This window comes from Cibotium barometz, chromosome 24 (assembly GCF_041138505.1).
Source record: "Cibotium barometz isolate CiBa-2024 chromosome 24, ASM4113850v1, whole genome shotgun sequence".
Taxonomy (NCBI): Eukaryota; Viridiplantae; Streptophyta; class Polypodiopsida; order Cyatheales; family Cibotiaceae; genus Cibotium; species Cibotium barometz.
In genome coordinates this window covers 7104596-7124869 of record NC_141069.1, presented here as the reverse complement: position 1 = coordinate 7124869, position 20274 = coordinate 7104596, and the positions used below count along the sequence as shown (strand labels likewise).

At 46.3% G+C, this 20274-nt stretch overlaps 1 protein-coding gene across 3 annotated transcripts in view; it reads left to right on the top strand.

The window, feature by feature from the left end:
- Positions 1-255: 255 nt before the first annotated feature.
- Positions 256-20274, top strand: part of DJ1D (Class I glutamine amidotransferase-like superfamily protein) — a 39599-nt gene continuing 19580 nt past the window's right edge. For 2 of the 3 annotated variants that reach the window (XR_015268862.1, XM_086818086.1), the window contains exon 1: positions 256-418. Coding sequence is in view for 2 of the 3 variants with exons in the window: in XM_086818086.1 (XP_086674212.1) it covers positions 365-418 (54 nt within the window). In the remaining variant the exon portion in view is untranslated. The remainder of the gene's footprint in view (positions 419-20274) is intronic. The other variant, XM_086818087.1, reaches the window with a different exon arrangement.

Genomic DNA, 20274 nt, shown 5'->3' with positions numbered 1-20274 from the left:
AAACCCCCCAAAAAAAGGTTCTCCAAGTATATAAGGGGATTTACTACTTTTCCAAAGATTTACCATTCAAAGACAATGGACAACGCTCGAAGAGGTGCCCCACAACCAAGCCACTTTCCCATTTGAAGTAAAAACCTTGATGTCCATGACAACTAATGTAGACGAGGAAGGTTTGAGAACATTGTGGATGACGAACATTTTTAGCATGTGAACTCCCTCTTGGGATGGCGCTCCACGTGGCATGAATGTGGCCTTTCACACCTGTCCTGGGCCTGTATATACAGAAGGCCCAAGACGCGGCCCGGGGTAGTGACAGGCAACCTCGTCTCAACCGCAGCAGCTGGCTCTCCTCGCTTCCTCCAACATGGTGCAGAAATCGGCTCTCATGATTGTGGGCGACTACGTCGAAGATTACGAGGTGCACGCCCCTCTCTCTCTCTCTCTCTCTCTCTCTCTCTCTATAGCTTCCCTAAAATAAACTCACATGCCGCCTCCCCCGCTGCACCTGCTTGGAGACCTCCGCAAAGGGCCTGCGCTACGCTGGGACACACACATGCCTTTGATGTGGTGAAGAAATGAGGTAAAGTTTAGTCTCATAAATTAGGCAATGACATCTTCAAAAAAAAAAAAGGGGGCGGGGACGGTGGCGCCTGGGAGGGTGGGGGTTGTTTTGATATGTTGGAGCCTTTTTCGTAGTGAAAGTGCCAAGAGCAAGCAGTTTACTGCATTCAGACAGCTTTCAGATGTTTCTTGTAGGTGTAAGGTTGTAACAAGCACGTGGAAGCTGATCTGGATTAATGCTAATTACAGGCTGAATACTGAAAATTAATGCTAACACACAATTTGCAAAGACACAATAGAAGACACCTTAGAAGACACCTTAGAGGTTAACCAAACATAAAGGGTGCCACTACTCAACCATAGGATCTGTACTTCGATCCACCCCGAGCCTAGTTAGTTGTGCACTCTGGCTGGTCTCACTTATATACTAGTCACATTGATGCTCTAAATAGCCAATTGCCATAAATATTCTTCAGCCAAGTATTATTTCATTTGAGCCTTTGTCCCCAACATTTGCTTGCAATCTCCTGATCCCAGGATCCCTACTAATCCGAAGTTTAGTAACCAAGTATATGTCCAAAATTGGCATTTTGTCCAGCCCTAAAAAGGGGTTAAAATATATCTTGCACAAGTGTTCAAACATCATGGAATGCCGAAGTCCATTGTGGGGGATAGAGATCCCAGGACTACACGTCTCTTTTGGCAAGCCTTATTTGATAATATGGGCACCGAATTGGACTTCTCATTAGCTTATCACCCTCAAACGGATGGGCAAAGTGAGGCTGCAAATTTAGCCGTGTTGGATCTCTTAAAATGTTATGTGGCGGATCAGAAGTCTTCTTGGGAGAAGTACTTACCGCTTGTGGAATTTGCATACAACACCACAGTGCATGCATCTACGGGAAAGGCTCCGTTTGAGATTGTTTATGGTAAGGTGGTTTTGCCACCCATCCTTCGCACAAAGGATGAGATTTGCAGCTGATGAGTATGTAAGAGACTTGGATATTGCTTTTGCTTAGGTGCGGACAGCCATTGCAAGGTCACAAGACAAGCATAAAAAGGTTGCCGACAAGCATAGAACACAATTGGATGTTAAAGAGATGATTGCGTATTGCTGAAATTTGAGAAAGCAAGACTTGCAAAGAGGCCTGGCAAAGAGGGTGCATATCCTAAGCTTGCAACCAGGTACTATGGACCTTTTCGAGTGATCGAGAAGATCAATGAAGTGGCTTTTAGATTGGCATTACCTAGTCATTGGCACATACACAATGCTTTTCATGTGAGTCTCCTTCACAAGTATGTAGGGTCCGAGCCCAATGAGACGGTCATTGAGGATCCACGAGAAGTGGATGAGCTTGAGGAGATCTTGCAGCCAGAGCAGATTGTGTATCACAAGGAACGCAAGCTAGTCTGTAGAAAGAAGGAATCAATCTTCTCATTCCAAGCCTTGGGAGCCTGCTTAAGACCATACAAGGCCTTCCGCAACCGGTAAACCATCCCCTTTGATCTTGGAACCTCAAAGCCTAGAGGCTGCTCAATGTACACCTCCTCCTACAAGTCACCATTAAGGAACGCGGATTTTACATCCATTTGATATACAGACCAGAGCTTAGAAGAGGCAAGGGTAAGAATGGTCTGAATCGTGGTCATCCTCGCTATCGATGCAAAGGTAGCCTCATAGTCGATGTCAAGCCGCTGAGCATAATCCTTAGCCACAAGTCCGGCTTTGTGCTTGTCCACCGACCCATCTGACGTATACTTGGTCTTACAGACCCACTTGACACCAATGTGACTGACTGTTTTGACGGCCTCAAAACCAACTTCCAAGTTTATTCTTCTCTATGGCATCCAGATCCACTTGCATGGCTTTCCTCCAAGTATCCTAAGAAAGAGCTTCCTTTACAGAAGTGGGCTCTTTGTCCCGCATGATACGAGACATCAAAGCATAGTTTACCTGTAAGAGCTTCGCTGAATGGCTTTTGTCATGAGCTTTGTGCGATCTTCAAGGTTCGTCCTTTGTGGTCTCCAAGAAGTGGCGGCTCATCAACAATGGAAGCTAGAACATGCTCATCAAAGACAACATCTCGACTGACAACAACCTACGTTCCGCTCCTCCAGGTCATACAACTTGTATACTTTGGAAAGAGAGTTATATCCCACAAATACAAGCTTCTGGGACTTCGAGTCAAGCTCCCCCCTCTGCTTCTTTGGAATGTGAACATTACTCCCAAACACATAGAAATGGGAGACATCTGGTTTCCTGCCAAAATAAGCCACAAATGGAGTCATCTTTGGTACTGAAGTCGTCGGAGATCGGTTGAGGATATGGACAGCCGTAGCAGAGGAAAAAACACGTCGTAACACCAACTCCGGCCGTGGAACACCAACCACAATGAAATCAACAAGTCATAAGACTCCAAGACAGACCCCATCATTACCTTCCAAATGCCATAGTTGTTCCCGTTAAATTGTCGATCAACTGGGAACGTGGGAAGTGTAGGGATCTTTACGTGCTTCTCAACCATCTCAAGCAAGTCTGCCATCTCAAGGGTTCACAAGGTCTTGTGAAGGGAGGGTGGGTGGGAAAAAAATCAAGAAGAGGCTGCAAATAGTATGCAAGGTGGCTGTCCAACGGTGATGGCTGCCTTCTACCCAATCTCCAAGTCCCGAATAGCCCAAGCAATCTCCAATCAGCACCACAAATCAGCAAACCCTCGAGGTCCCACTGTCTCCAAGCTTCAAGCCACCTAGGGCTCTGATACCATGTGAGAATGCACAGCGGAAATGAAGACAACTGCTGTAGAGAGCAAAACGCAGATGAAAGAGGGAGAGAGAAGCTGTGTAAATCTGCTCTATATACACAAGAAAATCCCGAATATGATACAAGACAAGTGTGGGGCAGCCAAAGCCATTTTATATGGCCCAGGCTGCTAGTTGGCCACCCCATAAACAGACGATAGCACCATGGATGTTCACGACCAGCAATAAACATAGTCGATCAAATACAAATCAGTCAGCCAGTACTGTAGGTCAGGTCGGGTAGCATCAGATCAATCGGCCAGCAACAAATGTAGCCTACAAGCAGAAAACAGTCCTCCCACACCTAGCAAAAATGGGAAAATACTATGGAAAGTGAGGAAAAATGGGGGAACACCTAAAATGGGCGGGCACACCCACAACAGAGGCCTTGGTGTAATGTACAGACAGGAGATGACTACTAATAGGTTGCTGTCCCAAGGTAAACTGTAGAAGAAAAACGATGCTGTTGTAGCAGAGAGTGGGCTGCTGTCCCAAGGTAACCTGTAGAAGAAAAACGATGATGTACTCTCTATGTGGCAGAGAGTGGGCTGTTGTCCGAAGGTAAACTGTAAAAGAAAACGCTGATGTACTACTGTATGTAGCAGAGAGGGGGCTGCTGTCCCAAGGTAAGCTGTAGAAAAACGCTGAAGTGCTCTCCTGTAGAGCAGAGAGTGGGCTGTTGTCCCAAAGTGTGGCCTGATATAAAACATTGATGTGCTGACCTGTAGCAGAGAGTGGGCTGCTGTCCCAAGGTGTGGCGATGTATAACGCTGATGTGCTGACTTGAAGAGCCGATGATGAAGAAGAAGATGTAGTGCAATCCCCCGCAATAGCAACAGTAGAGCAGAAGCGGTACCGGATATGATCTATGAAGTGGTACAAGAGAATGAATGAAGAGGTAATGCTATATATAGTCAAGTGGACTACTGGTGTCACCAGCCTGGACATTTCCCAATATGAAAGGGGTCTGGTGGACTCCGACTCCAGGATTTCTAAATATTTGGAAAGTACAAGCTTTGGGAATGGGGGATTATCCTACAATACAAAGAATCACACTCCTAAAATTTAGAAGAGTTGCTATTTTTGGCCCGACTCCGATGAAAATACTGTTTGCTTCATTATGTCTGAAATTGAGCAAATACCAAGAGTTACCAAACTACCTACGACAAATGGGCTACCAGTTGAAATATTTTTAGAGATAAAGTTTATGGAAGGACCCATCTCTTAGATTGGGACATGTGGCAAGAAAGTGGACCAAAGTGAGACAAGTGGCCTAACACTTGTTAGAAAGTGGATCAAAGTGAGACAAGTGGCCTCACACTTGTCACTTCAGCTTTTGTGTGGCTCTCCACTTGTCATCATAGCCTTCTCTTTCCTTTTTCACTCATGGGAGTCCCAAATCTATAAATTGGTTCCCTCTCTCTTCATTAAAGGAGTCTCTCTTGCTGCACAGTAGCCTCTACAACTGTTACACGCTGTCCTAATGATATATATATACCTAGATGAATCCAAGAACATGCCCAAATTCACCTTTTAGGAACGTGCATGTTATATACTCATGGTAGTCAACCCACAAGACTATACAACTATCAACTCCATTATGCATAGTATGGACTAGATACTACGACATCTCCACTAACGTCATCAGTGCCCAATAGTGGGTGTAGAACACTGTATCAAGATATGCTCTCACACACACACACACACACACATAAGAGCATATATTCACACAAAGCCCTTCGTACTGAGTTTCTATCAAACCTCCGGAGATGCAAGGCAGACTCAGCCCCATAATGAAGCCTAGCACTAAGGGAAGTAGCAAATAGAAAGAATCAGTTCAGTAAATAAGTAGTTGATAGGGAAAATGCACCGCTAAAGATAGAAAGAATAAGCACAATATCAACTGGCCGCAACTTGGATGAAAACTTCACAATGTGAAATCTGCATGTCCGCTAATACGGCTGAATTATGGCTACTCTCTTTCTCTCTCTCTCTCTTGAAGGCTGCCCATGAAGAATACCGGTTGTTGAGGACTGTTTTGCAAGCTTCCATTGCGAAGAAATACTGAAGGCAAGGGTATTTAATCATTCTATTATGATTTCTAGCCATTGTACTTGTTGTACAAGCCCTTGTACTTGTTGTACTTGTTGTACCAGCCAATGTACTTGCTATACCAGCCCTTGTACTTGTACCGGCTGAATGGAGAGTTGTACTTGTTGTACCAGCTCTATTGCATGAAGACCCATGGTTTTTGGGAAAGAATCAGTACCCACACGGAGGTATATGGTTTATATTGTTGGCTCAGCATTTCTACAACTATGTGCCGGCTGAATTTTATGATTGCCTCATGTTGGGTTGTGTTATGGCATTTGTATATGGATAATCCAGCATCTCCCATGGGGAGAGTAAGGCCCTCAAAGCTTGTACATGATATTATTCTCCTTGGGTAATAAAATACTTAAAGGGGGGGGGGGGGGGGGGGGAGGGGGGGGCATTCCGGCCTCTGTGCGGTGTCACATGTGCAAGCTCCATTTTCAGCATTTATGGATGTTTTGTCCAGCTTTTATGTTTTATGCGAAGTGATGATGGATATGTGTTAAGGTTGTGACCATGTTTAAATGTTTCAATATGCATTGATGGTATCAATAAGTGTGTCAAAGGCCCTAGTCCCCCGAGCACTGCGAGTTTTGATGGGGAGAAACCTGAATTAGGGTTTAGAGTATTCATGGGAGACATACACAGAGAAGCAAGGGAGAGAGAGAGAGAGAGAGTTGTGGGGATAAGTCAACTCATCAAGTGAGTGTGTGACTCCCCTATCACACATGTATATTGCACTAGTACACATAGTGCACTTAGTACATTAAAAGTACTAAGTGTACTATGTACTATAACTTATGGGCTTGTACACACTATAAGGGTGGGCATAACGCCTTTACCCCAACAACCTCCCACTTAAAGGCAAAGTGCCCTTAAGTAAAGGAAAAGAAAAAATCAGCATGTACATGATAATATACAAGGCCATATCAAGGCTGAAAATGGCCTCATCCAATGCCCATCAAGTGTCTGCAATGAGCAAACCGCTCCGGAGGCAAACTCTTCGTCAACAGATCAGCCGGGTTGTCATCCGTATGAATCTTAACAAGCTGAATTTGCTTGTTCTCTATCACCTCTCTGATGAAGTGATACTTCACATCCACATGCTTCGTCTTTGCATGAAAGACAGGGTTCTTTGCCAACTGGATGGCACTCTGACTGTCACAATGCAACAATGGAATATCCCCTGTATAACCCAAATCAACCACTAACCGAGATAGCCATAATGCCTCCTTGCAAGCCTCTGTGGCTGCAATATACTCGGCCTCTGTAGTAGATAAGGCTGTGCACTTCTGCATCCTGGATATCCATGACACAGCACCTCCTGTGAATGTAAACACATAACCGGTAGTAGACTTCCGGTTATCTGGATGACCGGCATAATCCGAATCCGTGTAACCATGCACTAATGCATCCTGTTTGCCAAAGCAAATGCACAAATCCTGTGTGCCCTTCAGGTATCTCATGACACCTTTCACTGCTTCCCAATGCTTCTTGCCAGGGTTGGCCATGTATCTAGAAACCACTCCCACTGCAAATGCAATGTCCGGCCTAGTAGCAACCATGGCATACATGAGACTGCCACAAGCTGAAGCATACGGAATCTTGGCCATATCAGCCCTGTCTCTATCCGACTGTGGGCTGTCCATAGCACTGAGTTTCACATATGGAGGCAAAGGAGTACTAGCTTTCTTCCCCCCGTCCATATTGAACCTCTGCAAGACTTTGCCAATGTATTCCTTCTGAGACAAATACAACACATGCTGATTTCTGTCCCGAAGTATCCGCATACCCAAGATGTGATTTGCATCACCCAAATCCTTCATATCAAAGGTTTCATGCAGCCTCTTTTTCAATGCATCCATCTCTTTACGAGATTTCCCGGCAATCAACATATCATCAACATACAAAATGAGAATCAAGAGACTGCCATCCAAAGCTTTCTTGGTGTACAAGCAGTGATCTATGTCACTTCTCCTGAATTTCTGAGATTTCATGAATGTATCAAATTTATGATACCATTCTCTTGGTGACTGTTTGAGCCCATAAAGACTCTTTTTCAGCTTGCATACAAGCTTCTCCTTTCCACTCACTGCATAACCCTCTGGCTGCTGCATATATATCTCCTCATGGAGATCACCGTGAAGAAAAGCAGTCTTCACATCCATCTGAATCAAGTCCAGATCATCATGTGCAACCAAAGCCAACACAGCTCTAAGTGTGGTCATTTTGACCACTGGAGAGAAGATCTCATCAAAGTCCACACCATATTCCTGCTTGAAGCCCTTAGCCACTAACCTGGCTTTGTATCTTGGCTTTGCATCTGGTGCAATTTTGAGCCTGTATACCCACTTGCATGGCAAAACCTTCTTGCCTGCAGGCAAATGCACCAACTTCCATGTTTCATTTTTATGCAGAGAATCCATCTCTGACTTCATGGCACGCTCCCATAGAGCTTTGTCTGCCCTCTGTAAAGCCTCTTTATAACATGAGGGCTCCCCACAGTCAGTAAGCATCAAATAGTCAACCCCTGGAACAAACCTGTCAGGGGCTCTGGAGGGTCTTGTGGACCTCCGTACCCAATGACCATCATTTGCAGGTTGCTGTCCAGCCTGCATATCACCCATTGGTGGCTCCTGTTCCATGCCATAAGGCTGAAATATCATGCCCGGTATCTCCTCCAACTGTGGTATATCCATATGGATATCTTCTGCCATCTCTGGCTGTCCATTTGGACCATTTTCAGCACCATTTAAGGGCTGATTTTCCTGCTGTAATGGCTGATTTACAGCCCTTTGTTGTTGTCCATGATGTCCATCATCATCAAAGATGACTCTGCTAGGCTCCTGTTGCCTTGCAGGCTCCTTATACATGCATGTTTCATCAAAAATGACATCATTGCTGCGTATGATCTTTCTATTCATGGGATCCCAAAGTCTATACCCCATTTCACCTCTGTCACCATATCCTAGGAATATGCATTTGTGAGACTTAGGATCAAGTTTGGTGCGCATTTCCCTGCGTATGTGCACGTACGCAACGCAACCAAACACTCTCAAGTGCTTGTATGACGGAGGCTTCCCTGTCCATACTTCTTCTGGCACTTTCCCACCAAGCCTCGTGTTAGGTGACCTATTTATAAGGTGAACGGCTGTCATAACAGCTTCAGCCCAAAAACCATGAGGTAATGCAGCATGTGACAACATAGAACGGACCTTCTCCTGTATGGTCCTGTTCATCCTCTCTGCTGTCCCGTTTTGTGGAGGATCATAAGGAGTAGAGAGCTCCCTCTTGATGCCTTTAGCATCACAAAAGTCCTGAAACTGTTTGGACGTATACTCTCCACCATTGTCGGAACGCAAAGCCTTCAGTGTTTTGCCAGTTTGATTCTCAACAAGAGCAACAAACTTCTGAAACACTGAGAATGTATCACTCTTCAAACGAAGAGGATAAACCCACACCTTGCGTGTGGCATCATCTATAAAAGACACAAAATATTTTGCCCCTCCCAAAGAAAGCTGAGGCATCTCACATACATCTGTATGCACAAGCTCTAACTGAGCATCTTTCTGTCCAAGAGCTTTCTTGTGGGGGCACTGTAGTTGCCTACCATATATACAATGCTCACAAAACTGAAAACTTGAAAACTTTAGAGAAGGCAAGTAACCCAAACGAGACAATTGCTCCATTCCTTTGACACTCATGTGTCCCAACCGGCTATGCCACATAGAGATTTCCGGCAGCTCGGTTGCATTTACATTAGCATGGTGACAAACACCTGCATGCATAAAGTAAAGAGTGTCCACCTTAGAGCCTCTGGCAACAACCAGTGAGCCCTTACTAATTTTCCACTTTCCACTACCAAATGTGGTAACATAATCAGCATCATCAAGCTGTCCAGTAGAAAGCAGATTCTTCTTGATCTCAGGCACATGCCTGACATCATGGAGCATAAGCTGTGAGCCATCTGAAAATACAAGCCTCACATCACCTCTGCCAAGAATTTTGCATGCATGGTTATCACCCAAATAAACCACTCCTTCATTGCCAGCAGTATACCTGACAAACAAGTCTCTGCAACCTGTGACATGAAAGGAGGCACCTGAATCAATGATCCATGAGTGCATACCATGACCACCTGTAAGAAGTGAATGGGCATCAAGTGAAGACGTAAAGAGGACCTCATCCTCACTGCCACCTGCATGTGACACATTGATTTCTTCGATCTTGACTCCACTTTTGCCCTTTGGCTTTACATCTTTGGCTTCATCCTTCTCTTTGTCTTTGCCTTTTCCCTTTTCCTTTTGATCATTTTTCCATTTGTAGCATTGCTTTTTGATGTGTCCCTTCTTGCCACAATAATGGCATTCCAAATCCTTTTTGGAGCGAGACTTGCTCCTTCCCCTTTCTTGGCTTTTACCCCTTTGCTGGGATCTCCCACGTGCATTCATTGCATTGGACTTTCCAACAGAGTTGTTTTTCCTGTTCATCTCTTCTTGAAGAAGAGCACCCTCAACATCTGCATATGACAGCATAGCATGCGAATTGCTAGTGGCTGTCCTGAATGTGTCCCAACTCTCTGGCAAAGTGCATAACAAAAAAGTGGCTTTGAACTCATCGTCCATTGCCAACTTTTGATTAATGACTTGGCTGACAATACCATTAAACTCATTGAGATGGGCTGTCATAGAAGCCCCTTCCTTCATCTGAAGACCTATGAGTTTCTTCAACCAATACACTTTGCTTGAGGCACTTTGTTGGGCATACAAGTCCTGCAATCTCTGCCACATTCCCCAAGCTGTCTTCTCTTCACGAATGCTGAAAAGTAATGAGTCTGACACAGACAACATGATAGTAGATCTTGCCAGCTCATCCATATCTTCCCACTCTTCAGCAGTAAGAGAAGCGGGCATTACACCCCTTTCTTTGATAGGCTTGTGCTGCTTTTTCTGAAGCAACACATTGTAGCACTGGGTTTGCCAAATATCATAGTTATGCGAGCCTTCAAGCTTCTTGATGTGAAGCAATGAAGAGCTCTCACCTGTGGTTGCCATAGCAATATGCAACCTTTAATGCCTGACTCCCTGCACCCAAAATGTGCAAACACTGCACCCAAGATGTGCAAACACTGCACCCAAAGCACACAAAGTGCTCACAAATGTTCTCCCAAGCTTTATCTCCCACTGCGGAAGCAAGAATGCAACTTTTCTCCCACTTTATGTGATGAAAACACCAAAATCTGGTTGCTGCAGATTTTGGACAGCACCTTAAATGTGCTCTTTTGCCCTTCCAAAGTACTGTACAGTAGTACCAAGTGCTCACCAATGATGTACCAAACCTGTCCCGGCAAGTACAGCAGCTGAAATTGAACCTTTTGGTCACTCAAAACAGTGTACAGCCATGCCAAAACATGCACAAAGCTGTGCCAAATCTGTACCAGCAGGTACAGTAGCAATAAATGCTCTCCTGGCTGTCCAAATGAGTGAAAATCAGACTTTAACAGTCCCGAACACTGCATACAACAGTTCCGAACAGAAATTGGGCAAAAGCCCCGTGACTGCAAGCTGATTTCTGAGGATTCAAGGCATAAATGTCTTGCCTGCTGCTTTGCCAAGCTCAACAAGCATACAAACTTGAAAAACCCCTTGATTTAAGATCAATTTCTGATCATGCATGGTACATTGACGCACATGAAGGCATCCAGAGTGTTCACGATGCTTCCCCTTGGCCACATATACATCCAATACATGAAAGCCCCTTGATTTACAGGCACATTGAGTGCTTGTAAGGCATCAGCACATTATCCACAGCATCAAATGCGATTGCCTGCATGCAAATCAACTCAATCGGCACAAAAGCCCCTTGATTTGCACTGCAATTTGCTGCAATTTTGCCCGAATGTGCGATTTCTCACATCATACAGCATGTATGAGTGCTTAATTGCACAATTACATCAAAAGCCCCAAATTTCGACATCCAATTTCCTGCAAATTGATCCTGATTGTGACCAGTGTCCTGCAAATTGATCCTGATTGTGACCAATGTCACCCAATTTTGCCAATTTTGCTCAAAATTGAGCAATTCGACACCTGTACCTGCTCAATTGTTGATTGTACTTGCTCAATTGCAAATCCCAAAAAAAAATTGAGGAAAATACCTTGTTGTTTTCTGATTTTTTTTTCTCTGATTTGCAGGCGGGTTTTGTTGTTGCAGAAAAAAAAAGGTTGAAGAATTTGGTGCTGCTATTGATGCTGATGCTGATGCTTCTGCAGCTGTAGCCGATGCACGGGCTTATGAATGCTCTCAGTGCCAGCTTCAAACCCAAGAGCTCTCATGGCAACTTGAAGCTCTTTTCAAAGCAGTATGCTTCCAGCTACCAGTGTATCTAAGTAATCCCTCGTGACCTTGCAAGCACAGCTTCATCCATAATGGATCTTCATTGCAAAATATGTAGAAGACGCTGCTGACACAAGAGAGAATTGCCAAGTATTTAGCTGCGAGGAGCTCCAGGACGTAGCTGATGAGCTCATCAGAGAGCGTATGAATACGGCCAAGGGCGAGCGACCTGCGATCGCCAGGCTTCTCCAGTTGTGTGAGACTTTGCCTGTTTGTGTGCGCTGGTACGCAATCTATCTAGCCTATGCGCTCGCTGCTGAACGCCACTCGCTTCGCCTAGCGCTATTGTTGATGCAGCCTCCGACCGGTAGCCAGCCGACACGTCGCCTTCGCCCAACGCTTGTGTATTCGCCTTCGCTCACGCCTAGCGCCAGTGTATTCGCCTAGCGCCTTCTATGCCCAGCAGCCAGTTGACGGCTTGATTCAACGCCCGCCACCAAGATAGAACTCCACGCTTCAGTTCGCTCGCCTATCTTCTTCGCTCGCCTATCTTCTTTGCTTGATTGGCTGCGCCTGAGTGGATGGGCAGCCCACGCTACTGGCTGGATGGCCTTGACTTGGGTGATGGGGCAGCACTGTCTGGCCACAGTGCAGCCTATGCAGCAGAGAGATTCAAAAGGGCAAAGGCTGTGTGAAACGAGAGCTATGCAGCAGAGAGATTCAAAGGGCAGAGGCTCTGATACCAGTTGATGGGGAGAAACCTGAATTAGGGTTTAGAGTATTCATGGGAGACATACACAGAGAAGCAAGGGAGAGAGAGAGAGAGAGAGTTGTGGGGATAAGTCAACTCATCAAGTGAGTGTGTGACTCCCCTATCACACATGTATATTGCACTAGTACACATAGTGCACTTAGTACATTAAAAGTACTAAGTGTACTATGTACTATAACTTATGGGCTTGTACACACTATAAGGGTGGGCATAACGCCTTTACCCCAACAAGTTTCATTCGTATCAGAGTACAAGCTTCCTTGGAAGCGGAGGCTTCCTTCTATCAATGAGGAAGAGAAAAGATCTCAAGTGGGGACCACACTTACCATCATTGCTATTAAGCATGGCCAGCCACCTCATAGCCTATGAAGCAAGAGCATGAGCAGTAGACAGCTTGGTCTAAGGATTTATGAATTCACAATTTATCTTGGAAGTATGAGTTGGCTTTATGTGCGTACGTTAAGTACTCTTTCCATGTGGATATTGTGGATTATATTATCAAGCTTACAGGCAAGCTATATGGAGATATATCTCGAGATATCTCAAGGATATGGTGAGGAGATATTTCTTTTGGCTTCATGACCAACCTAGCAAAGAAAAGCTAAGTATACTTTGAGTTTGCAAAGTTGGTGCTTTTGCTATTTACTATGAAGTGTTTTTTATGTTCACTAACCCTTGTATAGCCATGCAAGGAGAAAGGTGTTGTTATTTGCCTTGAGATGGTTTCAAGGAAACATTGTTTATGGCTCCCTTTATTTGCGATGCATTGGACTTATGGAACTCATGGTTCACATACCCTGTGTAGTGTTCTCTTGTCCTACGTGCTCTCTTGAAGATTGTTTCTACCATGTGCGGGTGGAACAATAGAGAGCAAATGGAAGGGAACATGGACAGAGGGTAATGTCAAGCTCAACATATCCTGTGTAGTGTTCTCTTATCCTACGTGCTCTCTTGAAGATTGTTTCTACCTAGTACCATGTATGGGTGAAACAATAGAGTGCAGACGGAAGGGAACATGGACACTTGAGAGGGTAGTGTAAGTGAAACACGCGGAAGCTTTGGGGGTCTTCTTTCAGCCCTAAACACTACTGGAAACATGCTGATGCAAAACGTAGATATGAAGAGAGAGTAGAGAGAGAGAGATATATGCTGGAAATTCAGTATATTCTAATGGTATAAAAAGGTACCTAAATCTGCAGCCCTAGGCTGCCTTCATACAAAAGGTGATAGACACCCAAAAGTCTAGTCCTAATATGGACCCTAAGGATCCACTCCATAAAGGAATGAATGAGTATAATGATGAGCATCCTTGCCTATTTTTTTGGCCTTTTGATTCCTTGGAGAACTGGCCGACCAGCAGTCGGCCAACAGTCTTGGCATTTAATCAATAAAACGCAGCACCTCTCTGATCTGAACTAGCCGCCTTTGATCTGGTCCAGTCGACCACTTCTGTAATCAGCCGACAGCTCATGTGTTCCTACCTGGTTCAGCCGACAGCGCATCATCCATGCCCTGGCTCCAAGTCCAAGCTACTACCTCATCTGCACCCTGATGCTCCTAAATTCTGGTTCTAACTGCCTTTTTCTGGCTGCCTCTTCTGGATAATCTCTAAGAATGTCCATGGCATATTCATGCACATGACATCCCCCTCTCCTAAACTTGATGACGGGATTCCAACCTGTTCTTGGATGATTGTCATCATCCCACTCTATTCCCAGAGTCCCTCTATCAACCATCCAACTCTGGCAACCCTTTTCACCGAAAACCCGGCCCGGTCTCCAAAACCACTCTGTCTCTGAATAAGATCTATGCATCTGTTCCATCTAGTCCACAATCCATTCCTGCCCCGACTCTGAACACTGTCTTGGTCCTCATTCCTGAGGAATGAGTCTGGCACTCTCACATCACCCCTTGGAGGATAACCCTCCCTTGGGACCGTTGCTCGAGAACCTATATGGCTCAGCCATCCCCTCTGGCTTTACGGAACACCACCAACAAACCTCATGGGAGCTCTTCCCGATTCTGTGTTCCTTGCCTTGGGCTTCATACCCATGTACTTTCCTGTACCTTGAACCTGTACACCATCATATGGGACTGATTCAGTGTTTAGCTTTGCTGAGCTTGATGCTCTGATACCAATGTAACACGCGGAAGCTCTGGGGGTCTTCTTTCAGCCCTAAACACTACTGGAAACATGCTGATGCAAAACGCAGACATGAAGAGAGGGTAGAGAGAGATATATATGCTGGAAATTCAGTATATTCCTATGGTACAAAAAGGAACCTAATTCTACAGCCCTAGGCTGCCTCTTCTGGGGTAATCTCTGAGAATGTCCATGGCATATTCATGCACATGACAGTGAGTTGGTGGCCGAAATGCCTACAAACTATTGGTGGCCGAAATGCCTATAAACTATGTGTAGCAAAAACGCTTATGGACCACCAGGCTATCTATGCTTGCGAGTGATTGTTTTATCTTGTTACTTGAGCCCACCTCTCATCCAAGGTGTGTGGTCAGAGTACCAACACGGAGTGCAAGTGGTAAAGTGGACATGATGCCTGGTTGGCAGGGGACTTATGGGTACGCCAAGGGTCATGTGGATCGGCACATGTTTGTGTGCCTTGAGCTTGTTTGTTACTGGATTATACGGTGACATGGATCTTATGGATTGTCACGTGCATCCCGCACTTGGATGCCACGTAGACATTTCTGTACAGAAGGTGCAGGACCTGGGATGGTGAACTGGTCCCATGTAAGCCCAGTCCGGGACGAGTCAGCCAGGGATCCATCTCAGACGTCCGAGGTCAGGTGTGCATTGTCTTGCACAGGAGTCTAAGGTCAGGTGTGCACTGTACTGCACATGAAACAGTGCCAGTCTGCGCTGTGAGTCTCCCTCTAGAATGATGTCAGTGGTTCTGTGTATCTGGTATGGTACCGGATGCCAGATCACTGAGTAGATTATGTTTAGGACAAGGGGCCAGCCCATAGGGCTACCCCGGAGCTTAGTATGGGCATGGGAATGGTGTGAAAACCATCTCCATGAGGGCTAGGAAGGCCTAGGCTGGACCCACCAGCCATGGAAGGGCTGTGGGACAGCCCTAGGGCAAAGATAAGGCTATTTTCAGGAGCATACAGCCTTTAGATGGCTGTAGGGCATGTATGGGGCAGCCCATACAGGCTGCCCAGCCTTGGGATTGTGGACAAAAGTGGTGTCCAGCCCAAGCAGGCGCATCACTTTCAGCCTGCTAGGAAAAAAAGGCAGTATTTTTTGAGATTTAATTCAGCATTTATTGCTGAATTTCTACCAGTCGTGGGACATAGCCTGTTTTTCAGCTAGCCGACTGCTCCTGAGGAGGAGTATAAATAGTGGAGGCCATAATCCCATCATTCATCTCTGTTTTCACCAAGTGCTCAAGCCAATCGAGGGCCAGTCAAGCCAAGGAGATTGCCAAGCAAAGGGGTGGACTTTTGAAGGTCAAGGGCCGGATTTTCCAGCCAAGAAAAGGTCAAGTTTCCTGTATTTGTTTTCAGATTTACATCATTCTAATACAGCAAATACACCATCCGTGGTGGGGGCCCTACAGAGGGTAATTGGGACCCAATACTGTGTCCTCTCCATCTCCCCCTTCTCTCTCTATTTTCTGCACATCTCCTTTCAGTTTGTGCGTTAATTCCGTCGCGAAAAGAGTGCTGATTTCTGAGTTTTGAAGTACCGATCCTTCTTCGAAGCTTCCGCATACTACAGTGGTATCAGAGCCTACTTCAAGGACAAAGATTCAGCAAAGAAAACCAGAAATTTTTTTCGCTCGTGTGGTTGGTTTTTAGACGCCGGTGGACTGCCCCTTTCGGAGTGACTCTTGTCCCTCGAAGGACGGTTGGTTTTTAGCCTCCGGAAGCCTCCGGAAGTCTCCCACACAGATAGTGGATGGTCAGATTGCGTTCCGGAAAGGAATTGCATTTTCCCGCTATGGCGAGCTTCGGCGACGAGAGAGAACCAGAACCATGGGACCAGAGTGCACCAGGCAGCCCAGCTAGGGCACCAGGCTTGAGTGTCACAGACATGTTCCAGCAGATGATGCGAGCAATCGCAGACGAGACAGCCAAGTTGGATGAGCAGAAGGCGCGGATCTTGGCTCTGGAGGAGCGTTCTCGCTCGTTTTCCATCTCCTCCTCCCTCTCCTTCCGTATCCCAGATACCAGATCCTCGTCTCACAGGGACCCTCTCGCGGGGTCACAGCCGCAGCCAAGCTCCTTGCTTGAGTTGCAGATGCGTGCATTGGAGATTCGACAACGAGAAGACGACGCCATGCGACGCGTGGAACACGAGCGTTACCTCAGAGCTTTGGACGCTAGATTGACACCGGCGGCGCCCTCGAATCATTTTCCCGAGAAAATGAATTTCAGTAAGTATAATGGTAAACTCGATCCCACAACTCTTTATTCATGGTTGCATCAATTTGAAGCTTACTTTGCCGCAGTTAGGAAAACAGATACTGACAAAGTGATCTTAGCTAGTTGGTACTTGGAAGGTGAGGCCATTCCTTGGTGGACTCAGTGGGCTCATGCCCACACCAGAGCAGGTATGGCAGCTTATGGGTGGGACGAATTCGTCCGCGACCTTAAGCAGCGGTTTCTACCACCCCACTACCTTGAGCGACTCGAAGACGAGTTCAGGGGAGCGCGTCAGAACGCACAACCAGTCCTTCAGTTTGCCAATAAAATTTCGACCTTGTGTCTGCAATTAGGCTTATCTGATACGAACAAGAAAGGGCAATTTTTGTATGGCCTGGACACGCAAATCCAATGGGAGGTGCGTATGTTTAGGCCAGCCACCTTTGAGGACGCACTCTCGCTTGCGCAAATGCAGAAATGAAACACAATGGTAGCAAGCCCAAGACTTCCCAGCCGGCCGGCTTCTCCCAAGGCTAACACCTCGGGGGACAAAAGCCAGAACCAGACGGGGTCTTCCCAGGACAGAGCCCGTGAGCCTCTGGCTTCAAGAACTCGATTAATGCGTCTAAGCTTACTCCAGACCAGAAAGCGGAGGCAGGCAAGACAGGTGGCAAGTTGAGTGCTGAGGAGCTTTCTCAGTACAAGAAGGAGGGTAGATGTTTCTTTTGTCACACAAAAGGACATACTTCTCGGGATTGTCCGAAGAAGCCTCCAAAGGCCGCCGCCGCCTCCACAGCTTCCGTGGTGAGCACAGCTCCCACACAGACCCCAGCGGCTACCCCTAGTTCTTCAACCCCCGGTGCTTCAGTTGGAGCAATTATTAGCCGGGAGCTCGAAGATAAGCAGAAGGGCGCCCATGACCAGGAGTATGAGCGCAACGAATTGCTCAAGTCCTTTGGCTACATAGATGGCCAGAGAGTCATTGTCTTGTTTGACAGCGGCAGCACGGAGGATGTGGTCACGGAACAGGCCGCTAGGCGTGCCCGTTTCGAGTTGACTCCGGTGGACAAACAGGTGGAGGGTTTTAGCACAGGTATGACAACGAGCGTCAAGTATGAAGCTCTAGGTGCTAAGTTAGTAATTCAGGGCATCGAGTTTGTGCGTGACTTTATGGTTGCCCCTCTTGTAAGAGCAGACATAATTTTGGGTATCTAGTGGTTTCACAAGTTTCTTCCTGATGTCAAGTGGGACAAGCACACGTTTCAAATCAATCGGAATGTGTCGAACACCCCGGTGACCATTAAGTGTGAGCCAGGTATTCCAAACTTTCCGCTCATAAGCCACTTGCAGGCTAAGCGAGCAATCAGAAAAGGCACTTAGTGTGCGATGATTTACATCCAGACAGCCCAGACGGTGGCCAGTGCTTCCGAGAAGTACTCGGTCCTCCATGAAAAGTTCCAGAAGATTTTTCTTCGGGACAGTCTCCCTCCCCAGCTCCCCCCGCCGTCCAGACCAGAGGATCACAGGATTGACCTCCTCCCAGGCTCGGAACCCCCGAGCAAGTTTCCGTATCGCCTTTCTAAGGCAATGAAATTGGAGTTGGACCGCCAACTCCAAGAATTGTTGCAAGCTGGCTTCATCCGCCCCAGCGTGTCGCCATTTGCAGCACCGATCTTGTTTGTCAAGAAGAAAGATGGGTCTTCTCGGTTGTGTGTCGATTATCGTGCACTCAACAAGCTGACTATCAAGAGCAGATTCCTGATGCCTCGAATTGACTATATTCTCGAGAGGCTGAATGGAGCTAAGGTGTTCTCCAAACTGGATTTAAAGAGTGGGTACCACCAAGTACGGATTGTAGAGGGGGACATCCCCAAAACAGCCTTCCGTACAGAACGGGCCCACTATGAATTTGTGGTCATGCCATTTGGTTTGACGAACGCCCCAGCTACATTTAACCGCATGATGATGCGTGTTTTCCGGGAGTTGATTGGAGAGTGTGCGTTCATATTTTTGGACGACATACTCATATTTTCAGCTACAGTTGAGCAGCATGACATTGATGTGGAGAAAGTCCTTAAGTTGCTGGAAAGCAACGAGCTCTACGTCAATGAAAAGAAGTCAGAATTTTATCTGTTCCAGGTACATTACTTGGGATATATAATTAGTGCTGAAGGCATTCGACTGGATCCGGCTAAAGTGGCCGAGATTGTTAACTGGGAAGTACCACAGACAGCTTATGACATTAGATCATTTGTGGTATATGCCAGGCATATTCCACCCACATTGACAAGTTTTCCGACCTCTCGGCAGACCTCACCGATCTGCTAAAGGGAGTGAAAACAAGAAGGCAAAAGATTCGAATGACTCCACGAGTGTTGGAGGCATTCCAGAACCTCAAGGTGGCTTTGTCAGAAGCACCTTGTTTAGCCCTTGCCTCATGGGACGAACCATTTCAAGTGATCACCGATGCGAGTAACATCGCAATTGGAGGTGTATTGCAACAGAATGGTCATCCGGTAGCTTACATGTCTCGTAAGTTACTGCCCGCCGAAAAGAACTACTCAGTCTATGATTATGAACTCCTAGCAGTTATACAGGCCTTGAAACATTGGAAACATTTCCTGTATGGCCGTGACTTCGAGGTTCGCACTGACCATCACGCATTGCGCTGGATTCAGACGATGCCAAGTGCACAGTGGAGTGATCGACAACACCGCTGGAGTCAGATATTCCAGCAGTTCGGTGGTATGATTGAGTACCTTCCAGGAAAGGCCAATCCAGTGGCCGATGCTTTGAGCAGGAAGGGACAAGTATCTGCGATTCAGACCACTAGACTTGACCTTGTTGGTACAGGACTAGAAGACATGAAGCACACGTACGCGGATTCCGAGGAATTCGGTACTTAGTGGGAACAAGCATTGGATGCCATAGGACCATGCCATTTTTTGATACGCGATGGTTGGCTTTTCTGCAAAGGCCGACTATGTGTCATGAAATCATTCCGGGCAGCTCTTCTCCATGATGTCCATGACGCCATTACAGGTGGTCATAGGGGCATGAATTCGACTCTGGAGAAATTAGAACGGCAATACTATTGGCCAAAGATGAGGAGTGATGTGTTTACATATGTACAACGCTGTGACATTTGTCAAAAGGTGAAATATCCTCGTGGAAAGAAGATAGGGTTGTTACAGCCTTTGCCAATTCCTGAGGATCCTTCCAGGACATTTCGATGGACTTTGTCACAAATCTCCTCCCAGTCCGAGTAAGCGTAATACGCAGTGTTTAACTATTGTTGATAGGTTCAGCAAATTTGTTAT